Genomic DNA, 23,328 nt, shown 5'->3' with positions numbered 1-23,328 from the left:
ATATTGATGAACACAAAGCACATGGCTGAATTGACATTCATTTTGTCATGGTTATAAAAATTAGAAAACCACTTATCAGGCCACATAATATCTGGAAGTTTGGTTAAGAGGTAAATTCAGGTAGATTAGGCATTTGGAACACAGCACTTATTTTAGTTGATGTAACTTGTTTGGTTAAGGTGAAAACCACAAATGAATTTTATATTCAGATAATATACTGTGTTCATGCAGAAGTACAAAGGACTGTGACCTAGCAATCACTTCGATGCATTTTCTAAAAATACAGGGTGTCACTATGGTAAGTAAGGGATTTGGGAGTCTCTTCCATTTCATGTCCGTCTTTATAGAGTGTTCATAACTTTTTGAGGAAAGTACCCTTTAAGTGATATTTCTCATACTTGTTCACAGCCCAAAGGTGCATTTTTTCCAAGTTTGGTAAAATTCTACGTGGCCGTTTTTGAGCTTTAAAAAAATAACATTTTCACTACTTCAGAAATTGTTGTGGCTAGCCCTGTATTCACATTTAGATAACTACAAATGGATTATTTTAAAAACTTCAAATGTGGCTTGATGATTTTTTACATATTTGAAGAAACATCGCATACAAATAAATTTTTATGCATTCTAAAAAAGCCTATGGTGCATGCATAGTATGTTTTTTTCTATTAAGTTTTTAACATATTGCACCACAGTACAGTATTTCATTTACTGGTGTACATATTTATATTGAATCAGTACAGATGTGTTTATTGGAATAGATACATATTTGAATAAATGTACTACAATAATTTTAATAATCCCATGTGTATGTACAATATAAAAATGTTCCCAGTGAATTGTTCCTTTAATCACAAGCATAAATACATTTTAAATAAGAAAAATGTATATTATTATTTCAAAATATATAATGTGCCTATCAAAAGACCTCTGTGCATATGCACAATTTAAAAAACCTAATCAGATATCAAGTAAGAAACTCCACAGAAAAACCAGAGTTGGTCTATTCAACAGCTCCCTTAAAGGCCTTGTTAAAGAGATCTGCAGCATGCTCTGAAGGTCAATAGATTTGGTTCTGTTGGACTAAAAAAGGTGACAAAATGGTGGATATGGATCTTATACAGGTAGATTTATTGATTATGTATTCAAAGTTTTTTTTATTTTTGAAACAAAATTACTAAATACAAAAAACTGTGTGCAAAGGGGTTAAAATTAAATTACTGGTTCCTAGGCAACTGTAACTCAGCTACATTTAACATATATATCACATGCATTTATATAAAATATTACTATGTACAAGAGAGTAGAATTATAGATGTTGTAATCATATGTTTTTATTTCCTGACTTTTGTATATTTTAGATCGCAACAGGAATATTGCATAAATGTAGTTTATGTACTTAATTTTGTTTATTAATTAGAAATAGGTCAGACATGTATACAGCAATATACATATTTAAAAATGACTTTTCTCTGTTAAATTATGACATCTTAATAAGAAATTCCAAAGGAAGCTGTAAACTTTGTTTAGCTCCAAAAGCAGTGGTCAAACCTTTTAATTAAGTACACCAAGCTTCATGGATTGGCTGAACAATGTATTGTCCCATTATGTAGAGTGCAATATTAAAGCTCTCACAATTATTGTAATCCATGAAATGCATATGGCAAAACGAGATTAATTAAGGACAGAGTTTGTTTTAAATAAATTTGAATTTCAAATGTTTTTTCCTCAGGCTCACAAGAAGTAACATTTAAGATAACATATTTTAATTTTTAAACTAGTATTAAGAACAAAGAAAAACCTAATGAAAATGCACAAGTTGATAATCTTGGCAAAGAAGCCAAAGATTTGAATAACCTTTAAATGGAACTACATTCTGTATCATAGAGGTAGGAACTCCAACAGAGCTGAGGACATCTTGACAGTGTTTTAGGGAAAAGCTTCCAGTGCTCCTGCATTGCTGTTTCTGTTCTGTGGCTAAATCATGATCTTCCTTCTTCAGTGCAGTTAATCTGGTGTCTTTCATTAAAATTCCATTAAAATACTACATGTGCTCTATCTACAATGAACCATGCTTGAGGGACACACAGACTTCAGCTGATGCAGAATATAGTTGCTGTCTTGTGGTCCTGCAATGATCTCAATATCGGTGGAGCATTTTTTTTTTCTGTGGAGCATTTTAGTTGATGACTAGATTAGATTTATGTTTATTTTAAAAAGAAATCCTCTATGTCTATGCATAGAGGCCTTTTGATAGGGACATTATATATGTTGAAAGAATACATATTTGTTTGAATTAAAATGTATTTATGCATGTTGATTTAAAAAAGGATGTACTGATGCTACTTGTATTTAATGGGAATATAAGACTAGATCAAGTGCTCATTGTTTGGTTTTCTTTGTAATAGGTAATGAACATTCGTAAAGTTCTGAACCGGCTTGATAAACCAGAAGGTCTTTACCCTAATTACCTGAATCCCAGTAGCGGTCAATGGGGTCAACGTAAGTATGACAGTTCTTCAGAACTGCCAGTTAACTATTTTTACATACCATTTCTAGGAAGACATCAACTCTTGGTTGTTTCTTGCACTGTTAGCAATTGATAAACCTGAGTTCTGCTTGGGTTACTTATTTTCTACCTACTTCATATATGTTAATTTATATTTCTCTGACCTCTAGCATATTTGTTAGTTGAAAACTTTTGAATGAGTTTAAGTGTGTGATTGAAAAATGTCTTTTTTCACTGAAAAAATTAAAGTGCTCTGTTAATGCTGCTGTTTAAAGAAATGCTATCAGCTTGTCTTGGATCAAAATTCTATGTTGGTATAAATTGGTTTAGTTTCACTGAAGTTAATGAAACTGTGCCAGTTTATATTAGCTGAGGATTTGCCTCTGTGTTTCTTCTGTGAGTGCTTACTCCACTCCATTACACTGTAGGCATATGTGTCTCATGCATTGGTTCCAGAGAGTGTTCCTTAGTGGTATCTGTAGGTGCCGCCCTGCCCACAACCAAGCTCTGAATGGAGGGCATAGAGGAAGGAGCTACCCATCCCTTCTTGAGTTATTCTTACCTTCTGTGATCAGTAGTCGGAGCATTCTGTGTTCACAGCCTCGCTCCTTGAGAACAAACTTGTGAGTACTTTAGCTAACTTTTGCCTGTTGTTACTGTGTTTCATCCATTGGACTTTATTTTTCTTTCTGTATTTTCCTTTATATTAAAAACTATTCCCTTTTAGTATATTTTCTGAATTGGACAGATCTCCAGGTCTCACCTAGTATTGAGGAGCCTTTGCCAAGGTCGCCAGGTTTCAAGCCTTGCTCTGGTTGTCAAAAGCAGATTCCTATCACAGGTTTCAGAGTAGCAGCCGTGTTAGTCTGTATTTGCAAAAAGAAAAGGAGTACTTGTGGCACCTTAGAGACTAACAAATGTATTTGAGCATAAGCTTTCATGAGCTGACCCTCATTCACACTGTCTTAAGTGCTTGGATGAGGGCCACATAAGAGACAGATGCTTGATATGCCAGGGCTTAAAGACCAGAATGAAAAAGCTGAGGGAAGAGCAGCTTTGATGTATTCTGTGGAGGCTGCTCTTAGATCAATGTCTGAACCCTCTTGGTTGTCAAAAAGAAGCTCAACAATTACTCCTTGGAGAATCCACCGTGACCCTGGTCTGCTAAGATCCTGAAACTGGTGCCCAACCCCTTCAAGTCCCCTTCATTTGTCTAGACACACTCCCTGCCCCCCGAGTCAACTCGGCTGCGGGAACTCTGGTATTCTAGTTGCACCCTTCAGAGGCAGTGTGGAAGTAAAGCATGCATTTGTGGGACGTTTCCCTACGGACTTCTTCAGAGTAGCAACATGGTCTTCCGTCAACACGTTTACTAGACAATATGCACTTATTGCTTGCATCAAGAAAAGACACGGGAAAAATGGTTCTACAATTACTCTTATGATGCGACTTCAAGGCCCATTGCGTTTGATAACAGCTTGGGAGTCAACTAAAGTGTAAAAGACGTATGCTAGCACTCGAAGAAGAAAGAATGGTTATTCGCCATCTTGTAACTATTGTTTTTCGAAATATGTTGCATATGTCTGCTATATGCCAACCCTCTTTCCCAACACATCGGAGTCTACCATTGGCATGCCGGTCCGAAGAAACTAAAGAAGGGGTAGGGTGGCTCCACCCTTTATACCAGGGGTGGCCAACCTGAGCCTGAGAGAGAGCCAGAATTTACCAATGTACATTGCCAAAGAGCCACAGTAAATATGTCAACAGCACCCCATCAGCTCCACTCCCAGCGCCTCACACACACCGGGAGCCTCACCGATCAGCATCTCCTGCTCTCTCCCTGCACTTCCTGATCAGCTGTTCCATGGCATGCAGGAGGCTCTGGGGGGAGGAGCGAGGGCACTGCAGGCTCAGGGGAGCGGGCAGGAAGGGATGGAGGCGGGGCAGGGCCTGTGGCAGAGCCAGGACTTGAGCAGTGAGCACCCCCCTGGCAAGTTGGAGGCTGTAGCTCCATCCCTGGAGTCGGTGCCTATACAAGGAGCCACATCTTAACTTCTGAAGAGCAGCATGTGGCTCCGAAGCCACAGGTTGGCCACCTCTGCTTTATATCCTCCATTCAGAGCATGAGGAGCCAGAGCATGAGCAGGGCTGCCACTATGGGTACTACTAAGAAAAATTCCCCATCACTGGTGCATGAGATGCACACAGACCTACAGTGTAATGGGCATATGCAACACATCTCAAAGAACAGCAGTTATGAGAAGGTGAGTAACATTTTTCTGCAGGTGAGTATTTGTTCTGCTGACATTAAATGATGTAGGCAGACAAGGAAGTAAGATAAACAGAATTATATTGCCTTCAATTCCATTGGAAACATCATGAGGAAAAATCTAACTACTAACAAAATTAGTGGGGAATGAATATATTGAACAATGTCTCAGGCATTTTAAGTTCCTGGCCCCTTTCTGGTCATTTGACTTTTTCCTGTATGAACACTGCCTATTGTACTTCTATAGCTTGTTGAGTACATGGGTTGCTAAACTAGAAGGTGTTACTAGAATCCCTTTTTTATATTGTTACGCTATTAAATGATTGTGGTTTGGGGGGTTTTACAAGAAGGAACTTTGGTTTGCTTTTACCGTAGCAATCCCATCATAGAAATTCTTCTGAACAGTTGATTCTGCGCACCCACTGAAAAGAAACAAAATAGGAATTATTAAAATATTTAGGCCGAGATATACAAAGATACTTGGGTATCTATCTCATGCCCAAGCCCCAGCTGGATTCTCAAGCCAGGTGAAGATGGGCATTCCCTCACCTGTCTTACCTGCAGGACCTGATTTGGTAGGCATGCTCTGAGCACATCTATTGGATTGAAGCCCATTCAAAATCCAGCAGAATGGGAAGAGGTAGTGGTGCCACCCTTATAATTTTTAGCCCACTAGATAGAGCACTCACCGAGGATGTGGGCAGCTCTGGCTGATGGGGAGAAGGGTTCAAATCCTTTCTAAGGAGAGAGCCCTATCCATTGGATTTTGGGATATTCTAATGTGGGTCTCTCTCCATCTCTCCTGTTGAACCTGTTCTACTTTGGATAGATGCTGAAATAGTCATTGGGCCAGAGAGAGAGACTGAGAATGACTCTAAACCTAGCATGCTGGCTTTTGTAGATCCCGTTTTTAGATGCCTGTCTCTCCTCATTCATCATACAGAGAGGCTTGGTGGATTCTAGTGATTTTCAAGGTGCCTAAAAATTAGGCATTGCAGCACCTAAGTTCCTCTGGGGAGCCTGACCTTAGAATATAAAAGAAAAATAATTGTTTTGGGAAAGTTGTTCTTTTTAAATATGTTTAGTAAAGTATTTTAGAGGGAATGACATAGTGTAGAAAGTTTCTTGCTGGTTTTAAATGTCAGTTTTTGAAGAAACTATTTAATATTGACTTCCTTATATTTGTTCGTGTTTTCTGCTTTTTAAATAAATGATCTACATGTACACTACAGGACAAAAGAAAAGGTGGATCGGAAAAATCATTTAAGTCAGCATGAACACACAGATTTTATTCTCTAGACACCCACTTACTTTCTCAGTCTGGCACAACACTGAGTTGGCATGATCTGGTAGTCTTTCATCCTTTCGCTTTTTTTTTCTTTTTCTTTAAACAGAGGAACAGGTTGCTTACTCTGTCTTGTTCTGTCATGTTGACTATATCAGGCAGCTCAGTTAATTTCAAAACTTGCCAAGCATGCAGTCAGTTAAACAAGACACACAATGAGAGGGGACATGAGGAATCCTCACTGTTCTGTTTGCAGCCTGGGTATATTGGAGAGTTGTCCCCAAAGGCAAAGGAAGTGACTGTTTTTATTGAATAATGGATTTGAGGACCTAAATGATACTCTTATATCTTTCAGAGTAGCAGCCGTGTTAGTCTGTATCTGCAAAAAGAACAGGAGTACTTGTGGCACCTTAGAGACTAACAAATCTATTTGAGCATAAGCTTTCGTGGGCTCCAGCCCACTTCATCAAATGTATAGAATGGAACATATAGCAAGAAGATACATATGCATCTGATGAAGTGGGCTGGAGCCCACGAAAGCTTATGCTCAAATAGATTTGTTAGTCTCTAAGGTGCCACAAGTACTCCTGTTCTTTTTGCAGAGCCAGACTAACACGGCTGCTACTCCGAAACCTTACCTAATATTGCAGTGCCTCACCTGGGAGGATAGCCCTTACTCTCACCCAGTATAAAAGCTGCCACTGTGTCTCTCTGATTGTCCTTTTTTAAAAGTGAATCAAATTCTAACTCTGCTATTTGGGCTTTTGACCTTTCTTATGTTTATATAATAGTGCCTCAAACTTCTCTTTTGCATGAAATCCCTGGGGCGTATCCGGGAGCTTGTAAATTATAAAGCCATCTTCCTTTACCAATGGCATGTAATTTATATATGGAAATTAGCTTCTTGTCCATACAAACCACGAACACAAGTGTTGATGCAGGTCGATCCATGGCATGTTGAAAAAGCAACAAATAAAATAAAATCTACATTTGTTTCCTCTGTTCCAATTCACTTGCTTTTTGTTTGCAAGCACGGATTTTTAACGGTGGAAGAAAACAAGAACATAAGTCATAAAAAGATGTTTTATTTAAGATTATTTTTCCAGTGCCTATTGATTGCAACAAAAAACTAATTGCAACAACATAGGAGTATTCGTCTCACAAACATCAGCCAAGGGAAAATAACAGCTTCTGAATGTTAGTGTTTCACTTACAATGCTGTAACTCTGAAGGACGTTGTTGGTTCACTGCCGTTGTTCTTGTAAATTCATTTAGTCCTTGTTATTTTGACAGTAACCTTACAGTGATTTGCTGCAGCGTGCACCAATTGGATTTGTCTCCTGCAATAATGTATATAATAATAAGACTTATTATTGATGAGATTGTTTGTGCTATTTAATTTGCAAATGTCAGGGGTTTCTATGGTAATTTTATTTAGGAAACTGTAAAGGTCATTTAAATGCTGCTATTCAGAGATCAGCCCTCCATCATAGAAAAACTGCTCTTGGGTTTTTTGAAGAAGCCTTTTTTCCTTTCGGATTATGAATAATAATTAAATGGTATATTCTCTTCAAAAATTAAAAGATCTAATTTTTTTAAAAGCTCTTCATAATTCAAAGCTCTGCATAATCATAGTACATTTGTTTGGGATGGGATAGTAGGAAACATTTTGGACACCTAAATTGGACGCTGGAGGTCACAGGCTAGTGGAGAAAAGACACACTGTCGTGGCAAAGCTTTAATGGAAATACATGTAGATTCTACATTTGCATGGCTTTCCAACCCCCAAGGTGAGCAAGAGGATGCATTTTGTGAATGGGGAGAGGGAGAGAATTTAGGAATTTTAAAAAATTCAAAATGTCGCATTCAACTTCATAGAGAAGCAAGGATAGCCTTGCAGTCAAGGCCCAGGACTAGGAGTTAGGAGTCATTGGCTCTTTATACAGCTATGCCACAGACTTCCTGTTAACCTCTGTGTGCCTCAGTTCCCAAATCTGTGAAACTAGATTATTTTAATTGATTAGTATCAGTAAAGCACTTTGAAGTCCTCTTATTGAAGATGCTCAATAAATGCTAATTATTAATATGAGTAACAATAGTTTTATTAGAAAATACTATTTGTGGAAGAGGAAATCTTGATCTAGTGCTCTTGTTCTAAAGCAGGGGTCTCAAACTCAAATGACCACAAGGACCACATGAGGACTAGTACATTGGTCTGAGGGCTGCATCACTGACCCTCCCCCCGGCCACTGCCCCGGCCACGCCCCCCACTCCACCCCTTCAGTGAGGCCCCTGCCCCCATTCCAACCCCTTCCCCAAAATAAGGAATGCATTTGTGAGATTAGGAGTGGGTTTTTTGCCAACTTTTTCTGTTTTTTAAAAAACCTTACAGTATATTATAGTTACACATCTTTTGTCTATCTTAGATTATAAACACTTAGTGCAGAGATATTGACTTTTTTCATTTCTGTAAAATACCATGAACTCCAATGACACTATGTAAATAATAATGCTGCCTTCTCCTACCCTGTTACAGGTCGTCATTCAAGCAGAAAGACTAACCATTTATTTTAAAAAATATTTTCTGCTGTAAAATAAGTACTTTTCTGAGGTTTTGGGCTATATTTGTTACATGATTGTTAGAGGGAGGCATACTGAAATTTGTTAATCTATCACAGTTGCAAACTGTAATTGTGTTTCAGTGCTCAAATTCAAGGTGGAATTGCTGAATCCTCTTCCTCCCTTTTCAGATCACGTCTCTGTTGGAGGACTTGGAGATAGCTTTTATGAGTATTTGCTCAAGGCATGGCTGATGTCGGACAAGACAGATGAAGAAGGCAAGAAAATGTATTATGATGCTGTTCAGGTAAATGAGATATTTAAAGCTTTCTTGCCATAATAATCTAATCTATAATGTTCCTAAAGAAACAGGCTCTGGGGAGAATGTGGGATTTATGCCTTTGCTACCACAATGAATAAGTTTTTTAAAAACTAGTTGTTTTATAAGACTTTATCAAATATAAATCTTAGAACAGTGCAGATGCTGTGTGGGAATCTAAAACTGAACTGAAATTATTTCAACTCAAGTTATAAAAACTGTATCTAATATTTTAAAATGTGTATAAAATGTGCATTAGTGTGTAATTTTTTAAAGAAAGCTTTATCTGCAAGCAGTGCCAACAAGGATTCCATTTTTCCTCACAATAACATAAATTAGATACTTTTTTGTCCCTTTTCTTATGTTTATGATACAGGAAATCCCTCTACTGTGTGTTTTAATTCCCAAAACATATTACTTAAACTGCTAGAGTATTTTGAATGTGGGCATAATAGTGTCTTAATATATAATCAGTCTGTGGATAATTATCAGTAAAATTACAGTACTGGATTAGTGTTGTATAAGCACATTAGTTATATCATATATTCATTTTTCAGCTTTTGTGAAGTAACAAACTGCTTGAATTGAACTGTGATTGGAAAGTTTGCCCAAAAATAAAAAATTGTGCATAGTCACCCCCAAATGCAGAATACAGTGCAATAATACAGTCTTGACCACTGCGACCAAGTTCGCATCCAAGAGAAAAGGCATACCCTCCTGCCCAGCAAAAGATCAATGGGGAAGGATACGTTCTGGCCACCAGTGAAAGGTCCAGAGGTTGCTCACCACCTGGATGAAAACAGGGAGAGCAAGCTGCCTTTATTAATGCCATCGGTTCAGATCCTTCTTGTCTTTTGGTAGGCTTCCTTTTGCCTACCAATTTCACCTCCATTTTTTCTGAACTGAGCATGAGCCAACTGTTTTTAATCTAGGTTTCTGTTTGCCTCAGATACTGTAACAAAGGGGAGTCAACATTATCTGTGTTAGATGGTGAGGCAGAGCTATTAGTTAGCATAGTGATGATCCTGTAACTTACAGCATCCTTCAGTCTACCCATGCCTTACGTAAGTGTTGAACAAAGCTTTTCTACACAGGAAAGTCTTACCAGTTATACCAACATAATTATACGGTTTGGTTAAACTGATGTAGTTATACAAGTATAACCCCCTGTGTGGTCACGTGTTCTGGTACAAAAGTGGCTTTATTTGGTTTAGTTTAAACCTGTTCCCAAGTAACATAAGCTACACTGAAAAAAATGCCTTCTTACACCAGAGTAAGGGTGGGTTGATGGGTGTGAAAGTGTGTGTTATACCAGTTTAACTATGTTGGTTTAAATTCACACCTTAACTTATACTAGTTGTTGGAATTATTATCATTAATATGGGATACTACCATGACATCAGTTTAACCATAAATTCCTTTATTAAATCTAAAGGTCACATGATATTTCTACAATAGCTCTAAGCATGTCTAAAAAGCTTAAATAATAAGCATTTTACTATATCCAAACAATAACAAAATATTTATAGGTGTTTGATTAAAATACTTACAAAAGGGCTGACCCAGGGTGCTTAGACCCATATTGGTCATTTTCAACTTGGTCAGGCAGGTATTAGCAATAGCCTTTTAAAAGAGTTTTTTTATACCCTATAATAAACAAGTGATGTCATTGCCAATTATTAGACCTGAGCGAAGTCCATTTTATAATACATTAAACTAACACATATAGCCAATTATTTACTGCACCTGGTACCCAATTAACCGTGTTTTATTTCAATTACTTCAGACCAAATCTTAAATAAGAAAACACTACAAGTTTAACACAGCTCTTCTTTCTCATGATCTCATTCTTTGTGGTCACATGTTTTGGGCCTATTTCTCATGCTAGTCTCACAACCCAGTTGAAAACCATAGTTCACCCATGTCTAAGGTAGGCCTATATTCCAACACTGGTATAACTTTCCTGTGTAGACAAGCCCTAAGAAAGGGGACAGGACTGAACTGTGCACATCTCTGCATGTGAGAACTCTCAGCAAAGAGGAGATGATGCCCATCGTGATCCCTTGGGATCTGTTCAAGGAGAAAAGCTAATCTAGCTCTTCCTTGCTAGACATTTAGGTGGGTGAGCAGTACCTCACAATCAAGAAGTGTCGTTAAATCTAACATTAGCACGGCTGTTTGAACTCTATTATTAATATGCTTGTTATCATGTTTATATCTAAGGTGTATTTTAGGCATAAATAGCTCTTAGGTTGTTATTCAGCATTACCAGCCAGCAGAATTAGAGACACGGTGGTAGTTGGCAAGCTTATTAGTATCCAGTGATCATGAAGCATGTGCAAGACGACATGTTATAACGTTCCTCGTAGAATGACATCCTTATGTGTGGTGGTGTTATGCTTTTGTCAGTACTGGCCCCTTGTTCTTTCCACTGTCCTACTCTAAAAGCATTATGAATCTACTTCACATACGGTGGGATTAATTTTCCCCAATGCTTTCAGTGTGCGAGAGACTAACCCAAAGCAGTCACAGGGACCTGTATATTCCAATATACTCCCATCTGCCAGTGCTACTCCTCCCCACCAAAAAAGCAATAGTGCTGATGCAAGATTTAATGCCTAATTCATTACTTTATATTGCCCAGCAACTAAAAAGGTAGATGTCTATAGTATGGTGGGATTTAGTTTTGTGTGAAAAAATCATTAATTTGGAGTTTGTTTAGAAAGAAGTATTTTGCTGAAATCTTCTTTTTCTTCTATCCAGGGGCTTGTATGTTAAAAGCAAGCTCGTTTCTTTAAAATGTGATAATGTCCTTGCATGTTGTTTTCTTATGGCCACCATGAAAAGCAAGAACTAAATTGAAGATCTATATTTTTAAACTGTCGTTATTAAAATATATTTTTGTGGTTGACCCTGTTTAAAATTTAGTTGGTTTGTGATGGGCAAAAAAAAAGAGGTATCCTCATTTCAATTACAGAACATAATCTTATAAAGTATTTATAAAGCAATCTTTAGAAAGATTCCTAAAAACTGGAATTTATGTGGGAGAGACAATGAATAAATAACCAAATTTAGGCCTGTTTTCCCCCATTAAAAGGAAGCATTATACTTTAAGTAATCCGCATGTTTCAAGTGATTGTGGAAGTAGGAAGAATTTTAAAGAGCTAATGCCTCATTGATGATGATACCCAAGAATAAAGAGTCCACAAAATATTTTTTACTCATATTTAATTGTTCATGAGCGAAAATATCAATCTACACACGCACACACACACGCAATACAATAACTAGTCTGTTATTTTAGGATTAATGCAGTTGCTTTCTAAGGGACTGTCAAGTAGTTTGGTCAGAATATTGGTCCGAGCATAATTTATTACCTAGCAAAAAAAGAATCCTCCATTCTGAGGTGTCTGCAACATGGAGCCTGCCAGAATTATACAGAGCTACTGGGAGCTGTGGCCAGAAGGGCCAATGCGAGTCCTGTGGCTGCCCAAACCAATCGCCTTCCTTTTGGGCAAAATTAATTAATCACCCCATTTAGGGCCTGAAAAATGAGGCTGAGAAGGTACTGTGCATGTAAAGCACCTCCCTGACTGTGCAGGATGGAACATGTAATCCCCTAGCTAATGGCCAAGCAGCCTGGGGAGTCTACCTTAAAGGAGCTGCAGCAAAAGAGAGACCTCCTGACAAACAGTTCTAAAACCGATCTTGGTTGGAAGAGGAGACAGTCAGACCAAAGAACACTGTCAGTGGGGCACAGAAGGGCAACCACCCCTTCCTACTGCTTACCTTAAAAGTGGTAACATATTCATTTTTGATTGCTTACAAAATAGAGGGATCCTATTCCAGTAGCCTTCTCTCTCCCCATGGTCGTAGTGTAGGGGATGTTGCAGCGCTACTGCTGGGCAGCCTTTGCGGTTCCAACATATATAGAGAGAAACCATGGGAAAATCCTACAAAGTCTTTGGATAATGATCATCAGAGAGCAGGTGTGAAGACCCATCACACCCCTTCCACCCTGGGCCTAAACATCATTTGGGAGTTTGAAACCAGAAACATGCTTGAATTTGCCTTATATTACATCTTGATAAAGCCCTTGCATCAAATTAACATGACAAAATTTATGTCCCCATAGGGTCAACAGACCTGTACAGCATTACAATACGTCCAGCCCTAGCATAAGCCTGTGTGACCCAACCAACTGGTTAAATGAATGCAGACCCATAGTAGGTGGTGCATAGAACTTTCACAGACAATCAGGGAGTAGTGAGCACTTCTATTATAAACTCCTATATAACTGCTATAAAAATTCACATTTCACATCAAGCTAAAGCTTGTCATATGGTGCATGGCATAGGCCCAGAAGCAATAAGTGTCAACCCTTTTCAGGAAGTATTGTGGTATATATTTGCTATAAAAAAAAAAAAATCTTAATGTCTCAGGTATATTATGTGTGTATATTTCAATGAAACTTGGTAGGTGATTAGTCTAGGATATGATGTAATTACTTTTTGTTAATCAGATATTTAACTTTCTACTTGAGTTCAGAAACTGGAACTTTTATGCCATGGCTGGCATAAACAGTTGTTCTGACCATATGGAGTTGCCAGTTGCCTCTCCATAGGTAAGGATGAGTTGAGTTTTGCATGCAAAGTAGGAATTAAACTGCTCTGTTAGGTATGAAGAATACAACATATCTTTCCCAAAATTACAGCACTCGTGTACAAAACATTTGTTTGAGAATTCCCAAGTGCATACATTAGTTGGAGTTAAAATTAATTTTTAAATTGGTCCTTTAAGAAGTTTAGCACCCTTCTTGATATCTTTCCTCTCCCACCCCCAAAAATTACTTTAATAATACATATTCTTCACATTTTCCATAGAGCTAACGCATTTAAATCTTCTATGTAAACTACATTTAATCATTTTTTTAGTGTTAACAATCACTTTTTGCCATTATTGTTCACAACTAAACTTTATTCTTCAGTAAAGTTGGCACATAAATGTATTCTTTTTCAGAAAAACAATCAAAGAATTTCCTTCTTTCAAAATGGTTGCCATCTCCTATTATTGGCAATGGAGTAGATGCCACAGGCTGCTCTTAGCAGACATGGTCATCATCGCCCTTCACGTCTCCCAGCAGTTCTCCTCTCTGCATCCTGATAGCGTGGAGACCTTCTCTGAGGAAAGGAGGGCTTCACTTCCATCAGGAACAAAAGGAGGTGGTGGCAGTTTATGCCGTCAGTCCTACTGAGAACATTAGGAAATAGTGGCCATTTTGAAAAAGGACAATTCTTTCTGTGATTCTGAAGAAGATCTTATTCTTCAGTTTATGCTGACAGATATACTTTAATTTATGAAGAATAATGAAAAAATTACTATTAGGGCTGTCAAGCGATTAAAAGATTAATCACGCAATTAAAAAAATTAATCACAATTAATCGTGCTGTTAAATAATAGAATACCATTTATTTAAATATTATGGATGTTTTCTACAGTTTCAAATATATTGATTTCAATTACAACACAGAATACAAAGTGTACAGTGTTCACTTTATATTTATTTTTTATTACAAATATTTACACTGTAAAAAACAAAAATAGTATTCTTCAATTCTCCTAATACAAGTACTGTAATGCAATCTCTTTATCATGAAAGTTGAACTTACAAATGTAGAATTATGTACAAAAAATAACTGCATTCAGAAACAAAACAATGTAAAACCTTAGTGCCTACAAGTCAACTCCGTCCTATTTCTTGTTCAGCCAGTTGCAAAGAGACACAAGTTTGTTTACACTTGTAGGAGATGATGCTGGCCACTTCTTGTTTACAATGTCACGTGAAAGTGAGAACAGGCGTTCACATGGCACTGTTGTAGACGGTATCACAAGCTATTTACGTTCCAGATGCGCTAAAGTTTCATGTGTCCTTTCATGCTTCAACCACCATTCCAGACGACATGTGTCCATGCTGATGATGAGCTCTGCTCGATAACGATCTAAAGCAGTGCGGCACAACACATGTTTATTTTCATCATCTGAGTCAGATGCCACCAGCAGAAGGTTGATTTCCTTTTTTGGTGGTTCGGGTTCTGTCATTTCCACATCGAAGTGTTGCTCTTTTAAGACTTCTGAAAGCACGTTCCACATCTTGTCCCTCTCAGATTTTGGAAGGCACTTCAAATTCTTAAACCTTGGGTTGAGCACTGTAGCTATCTTTAGAAATCTCACATTGGTACCTTCTTTGCATTTTGTCAAATCTGCAGTGAAACTGTTCTTAAAATGAACATGTGCTGGGTCATAAGAACAGTCATGCTGGGTCAGACCAAAAGTCCATTTAACCCAGTATCCTGTCTTCTGACAGTGGCCAATGCCAGGTGCCCCAGAGGGAATGAACAGAACAGGTAATCATCAAGTGATCCATCCCCTGTCGCCCATTCCCAGCTTCTGGCAAACAGAGGCTAGGGTCACCATCTCTGTTCATCCTGGCTAATAGCCATTGGTGGACCTATCCTCCATGAACTTACCTAGTTCTTTTTTGAAGCCTGTTATAGTCTTGGCCTTCACAGATGCACAGGTTGCCTGTGCGTTGTGGGAAAAATACTTCCTTTTGTTTGTTTTAAACCTCCTTCCTATTAATTTCATTTGGTGACCCCCTAGTTCTTGTGTTATGAGAGAGTAAATAACACTTCCTTATTTACTTTCTCCACACCAGTCATGATTTTATAGACCTCTATCATATCCCCCCTTAGTCATCTCTTTTCCAAGCTGAAAAATCCCAGTCTTATTAATTTCTCCTCATATAGCAGCCATTCCATACCCCTAATCATTTTTGTTGCACTTTTCTGAACCTATTACAATACATCTTTTTTGAGATGGGGTGACCACATCTACACGCAGTATTCAAGATGTGGGCATAGCATGGATTTATATAGAGGCAATATGATATTTTCTGTCTCATTATCTATCCCTTAATGATTCCAAACATTCTGTTCACTTTTTTGACTGTTGCTGCACATTGAGTGGATGTTTTCAGAGAACTATCCACAATGACTCCAAGATCTCTTTCTTGTGTGGTAGCAGCCAATTTAGACCCCATCATCCAAGACTGCTATAACATGAAATAAATGGCGCAATGTGGGTAAAACAGAGAAGGAGACATAAAATACTCCCCCAAGGATTTCAGTCACAAATTATTTAACACATTAGTTTTTGAACGAGTATCATCATCATGGAAGCATGTCCTCTGGAATGGTGGCCAAAGCATGAAGGGGAATACAAACGTTTAGCATATCTGGCATGTAAATACCTTGCAATGCTGGCTACAAAAGTGCCATGTGAACGCCTGTTCTCACTTTCAGGTGACATTGTAAATAAGAAGCAGGCCACATTATCTCCTGTAAATGTAAACAAACTTGTTTGTCTTTGCGATTGACTGAACAAGAAATAGGACCGAGTGGAATTGTAGTCTATGAAGTTTTACATTGTTTTGTTTTTGAGTACAGTTATGTAACAAAAAATCTAAATTTTTAAGTTTCACTTTCTTGATAGAGATTGCACTACAGTAGTAGTATGAGGTGAATTGAAAAATATTGTTTCTTTTGTTTGTCATTTTTACAATGCAAATAGTTGTAATCAAAAGTAATATAAAGTGAGCACTGTACAGTTTGTATTCTGTGTTGTAATTGAAATCAATATGTTTGAAAATGTAGAAAACTTCCAAAAATATTTAATAAATTTCAATTGATATTCTCTTTAACAGCGTGATTAAAACTGTGATTAATCATGATTAATTTTTTTAATCGTGTGCATTAACTGAGATTAATCGACAGTCCTACTCTTAACCTATTTCTTTTCAAAAACTATTGCACCACATCAACTCAATGAAGACAATTTTGTGGGGTTTTTTTGTTTTTTTGTTTGTTTTTTTTTTTACTAAAACCTGTTCCTTTACCACATAGATGAGCATGTTTTGTATTGCATCTTATTACATCTGGGCATACTTTTAACAAGACTCTATAACAAGCTGTATAAGTAGATTTATGTCTGTCATCATTAGTCTTCCACTGTTCACTTAAGCCCTCTGGTGAAGCCAAAACAAAGTCTACACCCCATATGTTCGTTGCTGTAAACAAACTATTCATCTTTCTGGAAGAATTTGAAAATGGAGGACTACCCTCCCTCCTCTCCAAAAAGTTAAACCCCATGTGCAGGGAGGAGGGGATTGAAAGAACAGGCAGTGGACACTCCTCTAAGCTGCTTTCTAGCCCACAACATTCCTCTTTTCCTTCTCTTCCTCTTTCTATCTTTGCAGCCTTATGTTAGCTGTCATTTTGTTATTAAACTGCTCCCAGGTAGCATCTGCTGCTGTTCCCTTTATGATGATACACTCCAGCCACTTCCTCCCTGCAACCTCTTGCATTGCACCCTCTATTCTAGCTGTCTTGATAGAATGCTAACTGTACTCTTGCCCCTGTTCTCTCAAATGCATTTCTGTTTACTGTGAAGGAAAACTATACCAGTTCCAAACAATTATCCATCAGTAATGTATTTTCATCTAATCAAAAACCACCTCTTCTAGTTTTTTGATTCCTTGCAGATGCTGTAAATTGGTTCATGTAGAGAATATTTCACTATGTAGAATGAAATAATAAATGTATCTCATAGTGATAAATGTGAAACCACCAGATTCACAAGTGGGGAAACATCACTGGAATTTTTCCCAGGTCAAATCTTTGTTGAAATTGAGTTAAAAGTTAAAATAAATGTCATGTATGTTTTAAAAAAAAATCTATGTATTATATAAAAAGGAAAATAAATTGGCCATAACGAGACAATTTTGAATTTCATGCTGTCCTGAACTATTCATCTATAAAGATTCCCTTTACCACTACCCCACTCCAATATCCCTTTCTAATACATTTTAGAGACTTGATTTCCCTGCCAGAACTTTTCACACCACAAATTGTGAAACACTAATTTATATGGGATTGGGACTGCAACATACCACTAAAATTCAGAGACTACAAGAGCTCATATTTTAATGCTTGCCTGCACCAGGAATTATTCCTGATTAACTCCATGTGTGGAGACACTTATTCCAAAATAAGACTGACTTTTTCCAATTTAACTTAATCCATTCATGCCAGAAGAACACTGACACATGGACTTAATCTTTCAGGGCAACCAGTTGGCATTGTTAGGGAAAGAGTAGAGATCAGTAAGAAAGAGTAGAGATCAGGTGGGCAGTGATTGGAGGTAGGGAGCAATTTACTGGGCTTTTGTGAAAGATGTTTTTGTGTTTCAAAATTAAGTTTTATAATACAAACTACCTCGCAGCCTTAACTATAATCACTAGAGTCCATTGATTCCACTTTGGATCAGGCCTTTAAGTGGCTTCATGATGATCAGTGGCTTTATCATGCATGGGAATTAAATCAATCTTTGCTACGTATAATAGTTTGATTTATGAATTGGTTTATTTTAATGTACCCAATCTAGCTGCTAGATAATTTATTGTAGAATTACCAACTGTTACCAGAATAGTGATTTTTTTTTTTTAAAGGATGCTACTCTGAGACAGGTTTGCCCTTTTGGTTTACAAAAAGTTTTAGTTTGAGGTTCTTTTGTCCTAAATTATTGACAGTTTAATATTAGAATTTACTAATATTCAGACAGCAGTTACCCACACAACTATAGGCTATCTTAAATAATAGCATATTTTATTATAACACAAAAATCATTGTATTGCATAGCAGTTGAAACTGTCTGGAAATTTCTTTGTCTGTTTTTTTACTTTCCAATACAATTATACAGTAATATATTTCACTGCAAGCTTCTTTGAGTCCCAACTTCTTAGTTATATAATTATAAATGAAAATATTTTAAACCCTATTGGAATTACCAGTGAAAACAAGCTTTAAACAACATTCTTTAAAAAAAATAATTACCCAGCTACTCCAAAAGAAAGAAGCTTCCCCACCTGACAGAAAAGTAATTTTTCATGCATTTGGTATGCAATTCACTTGTTAGTGACTCAATCTCTGTAATCCTGTTGCCAGCCATATTGGAAGGGGAGCAGAATCCATGCTCCAGCCTCTATTCCAAATAGGCTAAGGAAAAGAGAGAACCCAGGAGGGAGCATTTGGGATGGAGGAAGAAGAAAAACAACATTGAAGGTTCTAGGGGGGAAAGTGGGGGAGAATGAAAGGAAGAGGATAAATCGGGGAAAAATAGGGGTGTACGAGACACACTCACGCTCTCAAAGTCCCACATGACAGTTTCATAAGCAAACTAGGGAAATGTGGTTTGGATGAAATTACTATAAGGTGGATGCACAAGTGGTTGAAAACACATACTCAAAAAGTCGTTATCTGTCCAACTGGGAGAAAGTATCTAGTAGGAGCCCACAGGGGCCTGTTCGGGGTCTGATGCTATTCAGTATTTTCATTAATGACAGATAATGGATTGGAGAGTATTCGTATAAAATTTGTGGATGACACCAAGCTGGGAGGGGTTGCAGGCACTTCAAAGAACAGGACTTAAATTCAAAATGACCTTGACAAATTGGAGAATTGGTCTGAATTCAACAAGATGAAATTCAGTAGAGACAAGTGCAAAGTACTACGTTAAGGAAGGAAAAATTAAATGCACGACTACAAAATGGGGAATAACTGGCAAGGCAGTAGTACTGCTGAAAAGGATCTGGGGGTTATAGTGTATCACAAATTGAATATGAGTCAACAATGTGATGCAGTTAGTTTCATTCTGTGTTACATGTAAGACACGAGAGGTAATTGTTCTGCTCTACTCAGCACTGGTGAGGCCTCAGCTGAAATACCGTGTCCAGCTCTGGGGACCACGCTTCAAGACAGATGTGAACAAATTGGAGAGAGCCCAGAGGAGAGCAACAAAATAAGAGGTTTAGAAAGCAAGACCAATTAAGAAAGATAAAAGAATTGGTCAAGCTTCGTCTAAAGAAAAGAAGACCGAGGGGGAGACCTGATAGCGTTCAAAAGTGTAAGAGGTTGTTATAAAGAGAACAGTGATCAGTTGTTCTCCATGTCCACTGAGGATAGGACAAGAAGTAGTCAGCTCAGTTTACAACAAGAGATATTTAGGTTACATTTGAGGAAAAGTTTTCTGTAAGGAGAGTTAAGCTCCAGATCAGGTTACCAGGGGATGTTGTGGAATCCTTGTCATTGGAAGTTTTGAAGAACAGTCTTTTAAATAGTCAGAGATGATCTACGTATATTTAATTTTGCCTCAATATTGGGTGGGGGTGAACCTTGTGAATCCCTTCCAACCCTACATTAGCATAAGATCCACATTAGGAAAGTGTGAGAACTCCCTGACTTGTATCTTTATCGTCAAAAATGGAAGGAAGTCTTCATCTGCCAAAACCCATATTTTCAGTTCCCAAACCAGAGTTTTCAAAAATGTGAGGATTTTTTTTTTCAAGCAGTTGTAATTTTTTAGCAAAGTTCTGTATCTTGTGAGGAAAACTGAATTGCCCGAAACTGGGGTAGCTAGGGGGAATTCAAAGGAATCCAAAAGAGAAAGAAGAATAGGTTGAGGAACTTCCTAAGTCAGTAAGTGATGCCAGAGAAAAGACAAAGTGTCACTGCTAAATTCTTGGGCATAGGAGAGAGAAGACAAAGTTGGTAGTTTTCAGAATTTGTTGGCTTTATTTTTGTAGGTGCTCAGATAGCACAACATAAGTACCTTGATGGATAGATGCAGTAAAAGTTAATAAAGAATTTTCTGCTGATGTTACAGTATATAGAAGACCTTTATTGCTACTAAAAATAACATTGGCATTAAAAGGGAACAAATAACTATGATCAATATTTCCCATGTATGGTCAGTTTATTGTTTTTATCTTTGTTTTTAATGGTTCCCTGTACGGTTTTTTGGGGGAGATGGGGCAGGGGGTGATTTAGTGTGGACTATCAAATTTATCTTCTCTTTAATTTATCTTCCAGCCATCCTTTTGGGTTTTATTATTGTAATGGAATAAACTAAGCATTTGGTGGACAACTGAATAAACAATAGCATTGTTCATCTTTAGTCCCTTTCAAGAGCACATGGGTCCCATTCCCTGTGACTGTCATCTTATGTTTTCAGATTTTTCTTTATGCCTCCCATTTAATCTCATGATATATATGTAAGCGGGGGAATAGTCCCGCTATTGTGGGGAACTTTCCTGGCTTCTGCATTACCCCAGTGAGTGGGCTAGCGAAAGGATCTGAGTCCTCGCTCCCACTTCCTTTACCCGGTGGCCTCCCTTTCCACTCTCCTATCTGGCAGAGTCCTCGTAACCCCAACAAGGCTGGGCCCAGGATTCCTGGGGGGCTCGAACCCCAACCCTGCTGTGGTTACCTAGGACAGGGGTTACGGTGTCCCCACTCCGGGGTACTCTCTCTGCACTGGGCACTTCCCTGACCCACTGGCCATTACATACAAGTTAAAGCAAATGCAAGTTATTTAATCAACAATTAATTTTAAAAAGAATAAGGAAAATGGGAAAGGTTAAAGGAAACACATCAACCTGCTCTGTGGCAGGGAACATCACAAACAATGTCTCTGGAATGTCAGGGCAATTCAGTCTGTTCCTTGTAAATCCCAGGCCTTCTTCTCAGGCCTGGCTGTGCTGTAGGGATGCTGTGGGTTGGATGCTCACTCTGGTGGTGGCCACATGCTCTCAGGCTCTAAGTGGTAGGACCCTTCTTCCCAGTGTCACCCCTGCCCTGTCGGGGTTATGATCCAAGCCTGACCTGCAGAGCCTCTTGGCTGAGGCATCTCCCTGTGCTGGGCCCACTGCCCAGGGTCCCTCTCGGTCTCCCCACCTGCTCTCCAGCCCCAGCTCCACCACTGTCTCAGCGCTGCTGCTGCTCTGCCTCCAACTCCATGGGCTGCTTCTTTGGCCCCTCTGCCTCTGGTTGCTGCAGCTCTGCTCCCAGGACAGGGCTGCTCTGCAGGCTGCTTCTGTGACTCTGCTCCCAGCACTGACCTGCTTCGTGGGCTGTTTTTCTGGCCCCTCTGGCTCTGGTTGTTGCAGCTCTGCTCCCAGGGCAAGTCTGCTCTCTCTGGGCTGTGCCTCTGGCTTTGGGGCTGCAGCTCTGCTCCCAGGACAGGGTCTGCTCTCTCTGGGCTGCTTTTCTGGCCTCTCTGGATCTGGCGCAGCTCTGCTCCCCAGCTTAGCTTGGGCCCCTGCTTTCTCCTTAGCTCGGCCCCACTCTGTCTGACCCAGGCAAATCCAGTTCACACGGAGGACCGGGACCTCCCTAGCCTCCTGACTCTCTGATTCGCCTGCCCGCCCTGTCATTCAGGTTGACCTGAAGCAATGACCTCTCCCCATTGTTCCTGGGGACTATGAGTCTCAGGGTCCTGATTCCCCATTGACGCTTCCCCCTTTTTAGTACTGGGAGCTAGCAACTAAAACACCCCCACTGAATGTTAGTAAGGGGGCAATAGTCCCCTTACACACAGTGTACCTTCTGGTACGTACATAGTGTGTTCAGATTTCCCTAAATCTTGTGATGACAAACTTCCCCTACTTCTAATTCTTTCTTACTAGTATATTTCACCATTTTTATTGCTGGGTTTTTCAGAGGTCTCCAAGACATCATACACTGAGAACTGCCTAGGCAGAACCTTGAGTCCATGTGGAGCTCTGCTGGCTTTTAGCTGTGTGCCAGAGTTTCATGTGGGTAGGCTTCTGCAGCTACGTTTCTCAGTACAGCATCAGAGCTTTAGTATGTTCACTTCTGGAATATGTAAAGTACATCAATTTGAATAACACTTTTTTTGGTAAAGGAACCATTCAGTGCACAAGAAATACTCATTACTTATAGCACTGCAAGCCGGGAACGTGCTGCTTTATTCAACTACATAGCAAACAGAGCAGGGGGAAAAGACAGGCGAGCTAAACAGGAAGTAAGGGAGGGCTAGATCATAGCTGCAGCTCATAATGTTCTGAATAGCCCTTGATGATCACTTGACTACATCCTGGCTTGAAGTGGTTTCCATCATATACAGGGTTTGCAGTTCGGGTCAATGGCTCTCAGCACCCCCTCTGTACAAATTGTTCCAGCACCCCTGACCACTTCTGGTGTCATCAAAAAGCATTTATTTTTTTGTAAGCAGACTGCTGCTGCCTCAAATCTTGTTCAGTGTCATTTCTGCTTGTGATGGCCTTGGCAAAATTCCACATGTTGACAATATTCCATATGGCAATCTATTGTGTGGTATAAGTCCCTGTGATTGTTTATAGGGGTAACTTTTTTTGTCTTTACAATCCTGCTCCAGCCTCATCAGTTGGTATGCCTGCAACATGTCCAGCTTACTAAATTTTTGAACTTCTACCTAACACTGCCAGCAAGTCCTCC

General features: G+C 38.8%; 1 protein-coding gene across 2 annotated transcripts in view; it reads left to right on the top strand.

Annotated features, from left to right (window-relative positions):
* Positions 1–23,328, top strand: part of MAN1A1 (mannosidase alpha class 1A member 1) — a 211,299-nt gene that overhangs the window by 164,477 nt on the left and 23,494 nt on the right. For both annotated transcript variants that reach the window (XM_043542854.1, XM_007069687.4), the window contains exons 7-8: positions 2,406–2,499; positions 8,811–8,926. In XM_043542854.1, the coding sequence (XP_043398789.1) occupies positions 2,406–2,499; positions 8,811–8,926 (210 nt within the window). The remainder of the gene's footprint in view (positions 1–2,405; positions 2,500–8,810; positions 8,927–23,328) is intronic.

The sequence above is a fragment of the Chelonia mydas genome, chromosome 3 (genome assembly GCF_015237465.2).
Source record: "Chelonia mydas isolate rCheMyd1 chromosome 3, rCheMyd1.pri.v2, whole genome shotgun sequence".
Classification (NCBI taxonomy): Eukaryota; Metazoa; Chordata; order Testudines; family Cheloniidae; genus Chelonia; species Chelonia mydas.
Note: the sequence above shows the minus strand (reverse complement) of the source record. Positions and strands in the feature narration are given on the sequence as shown.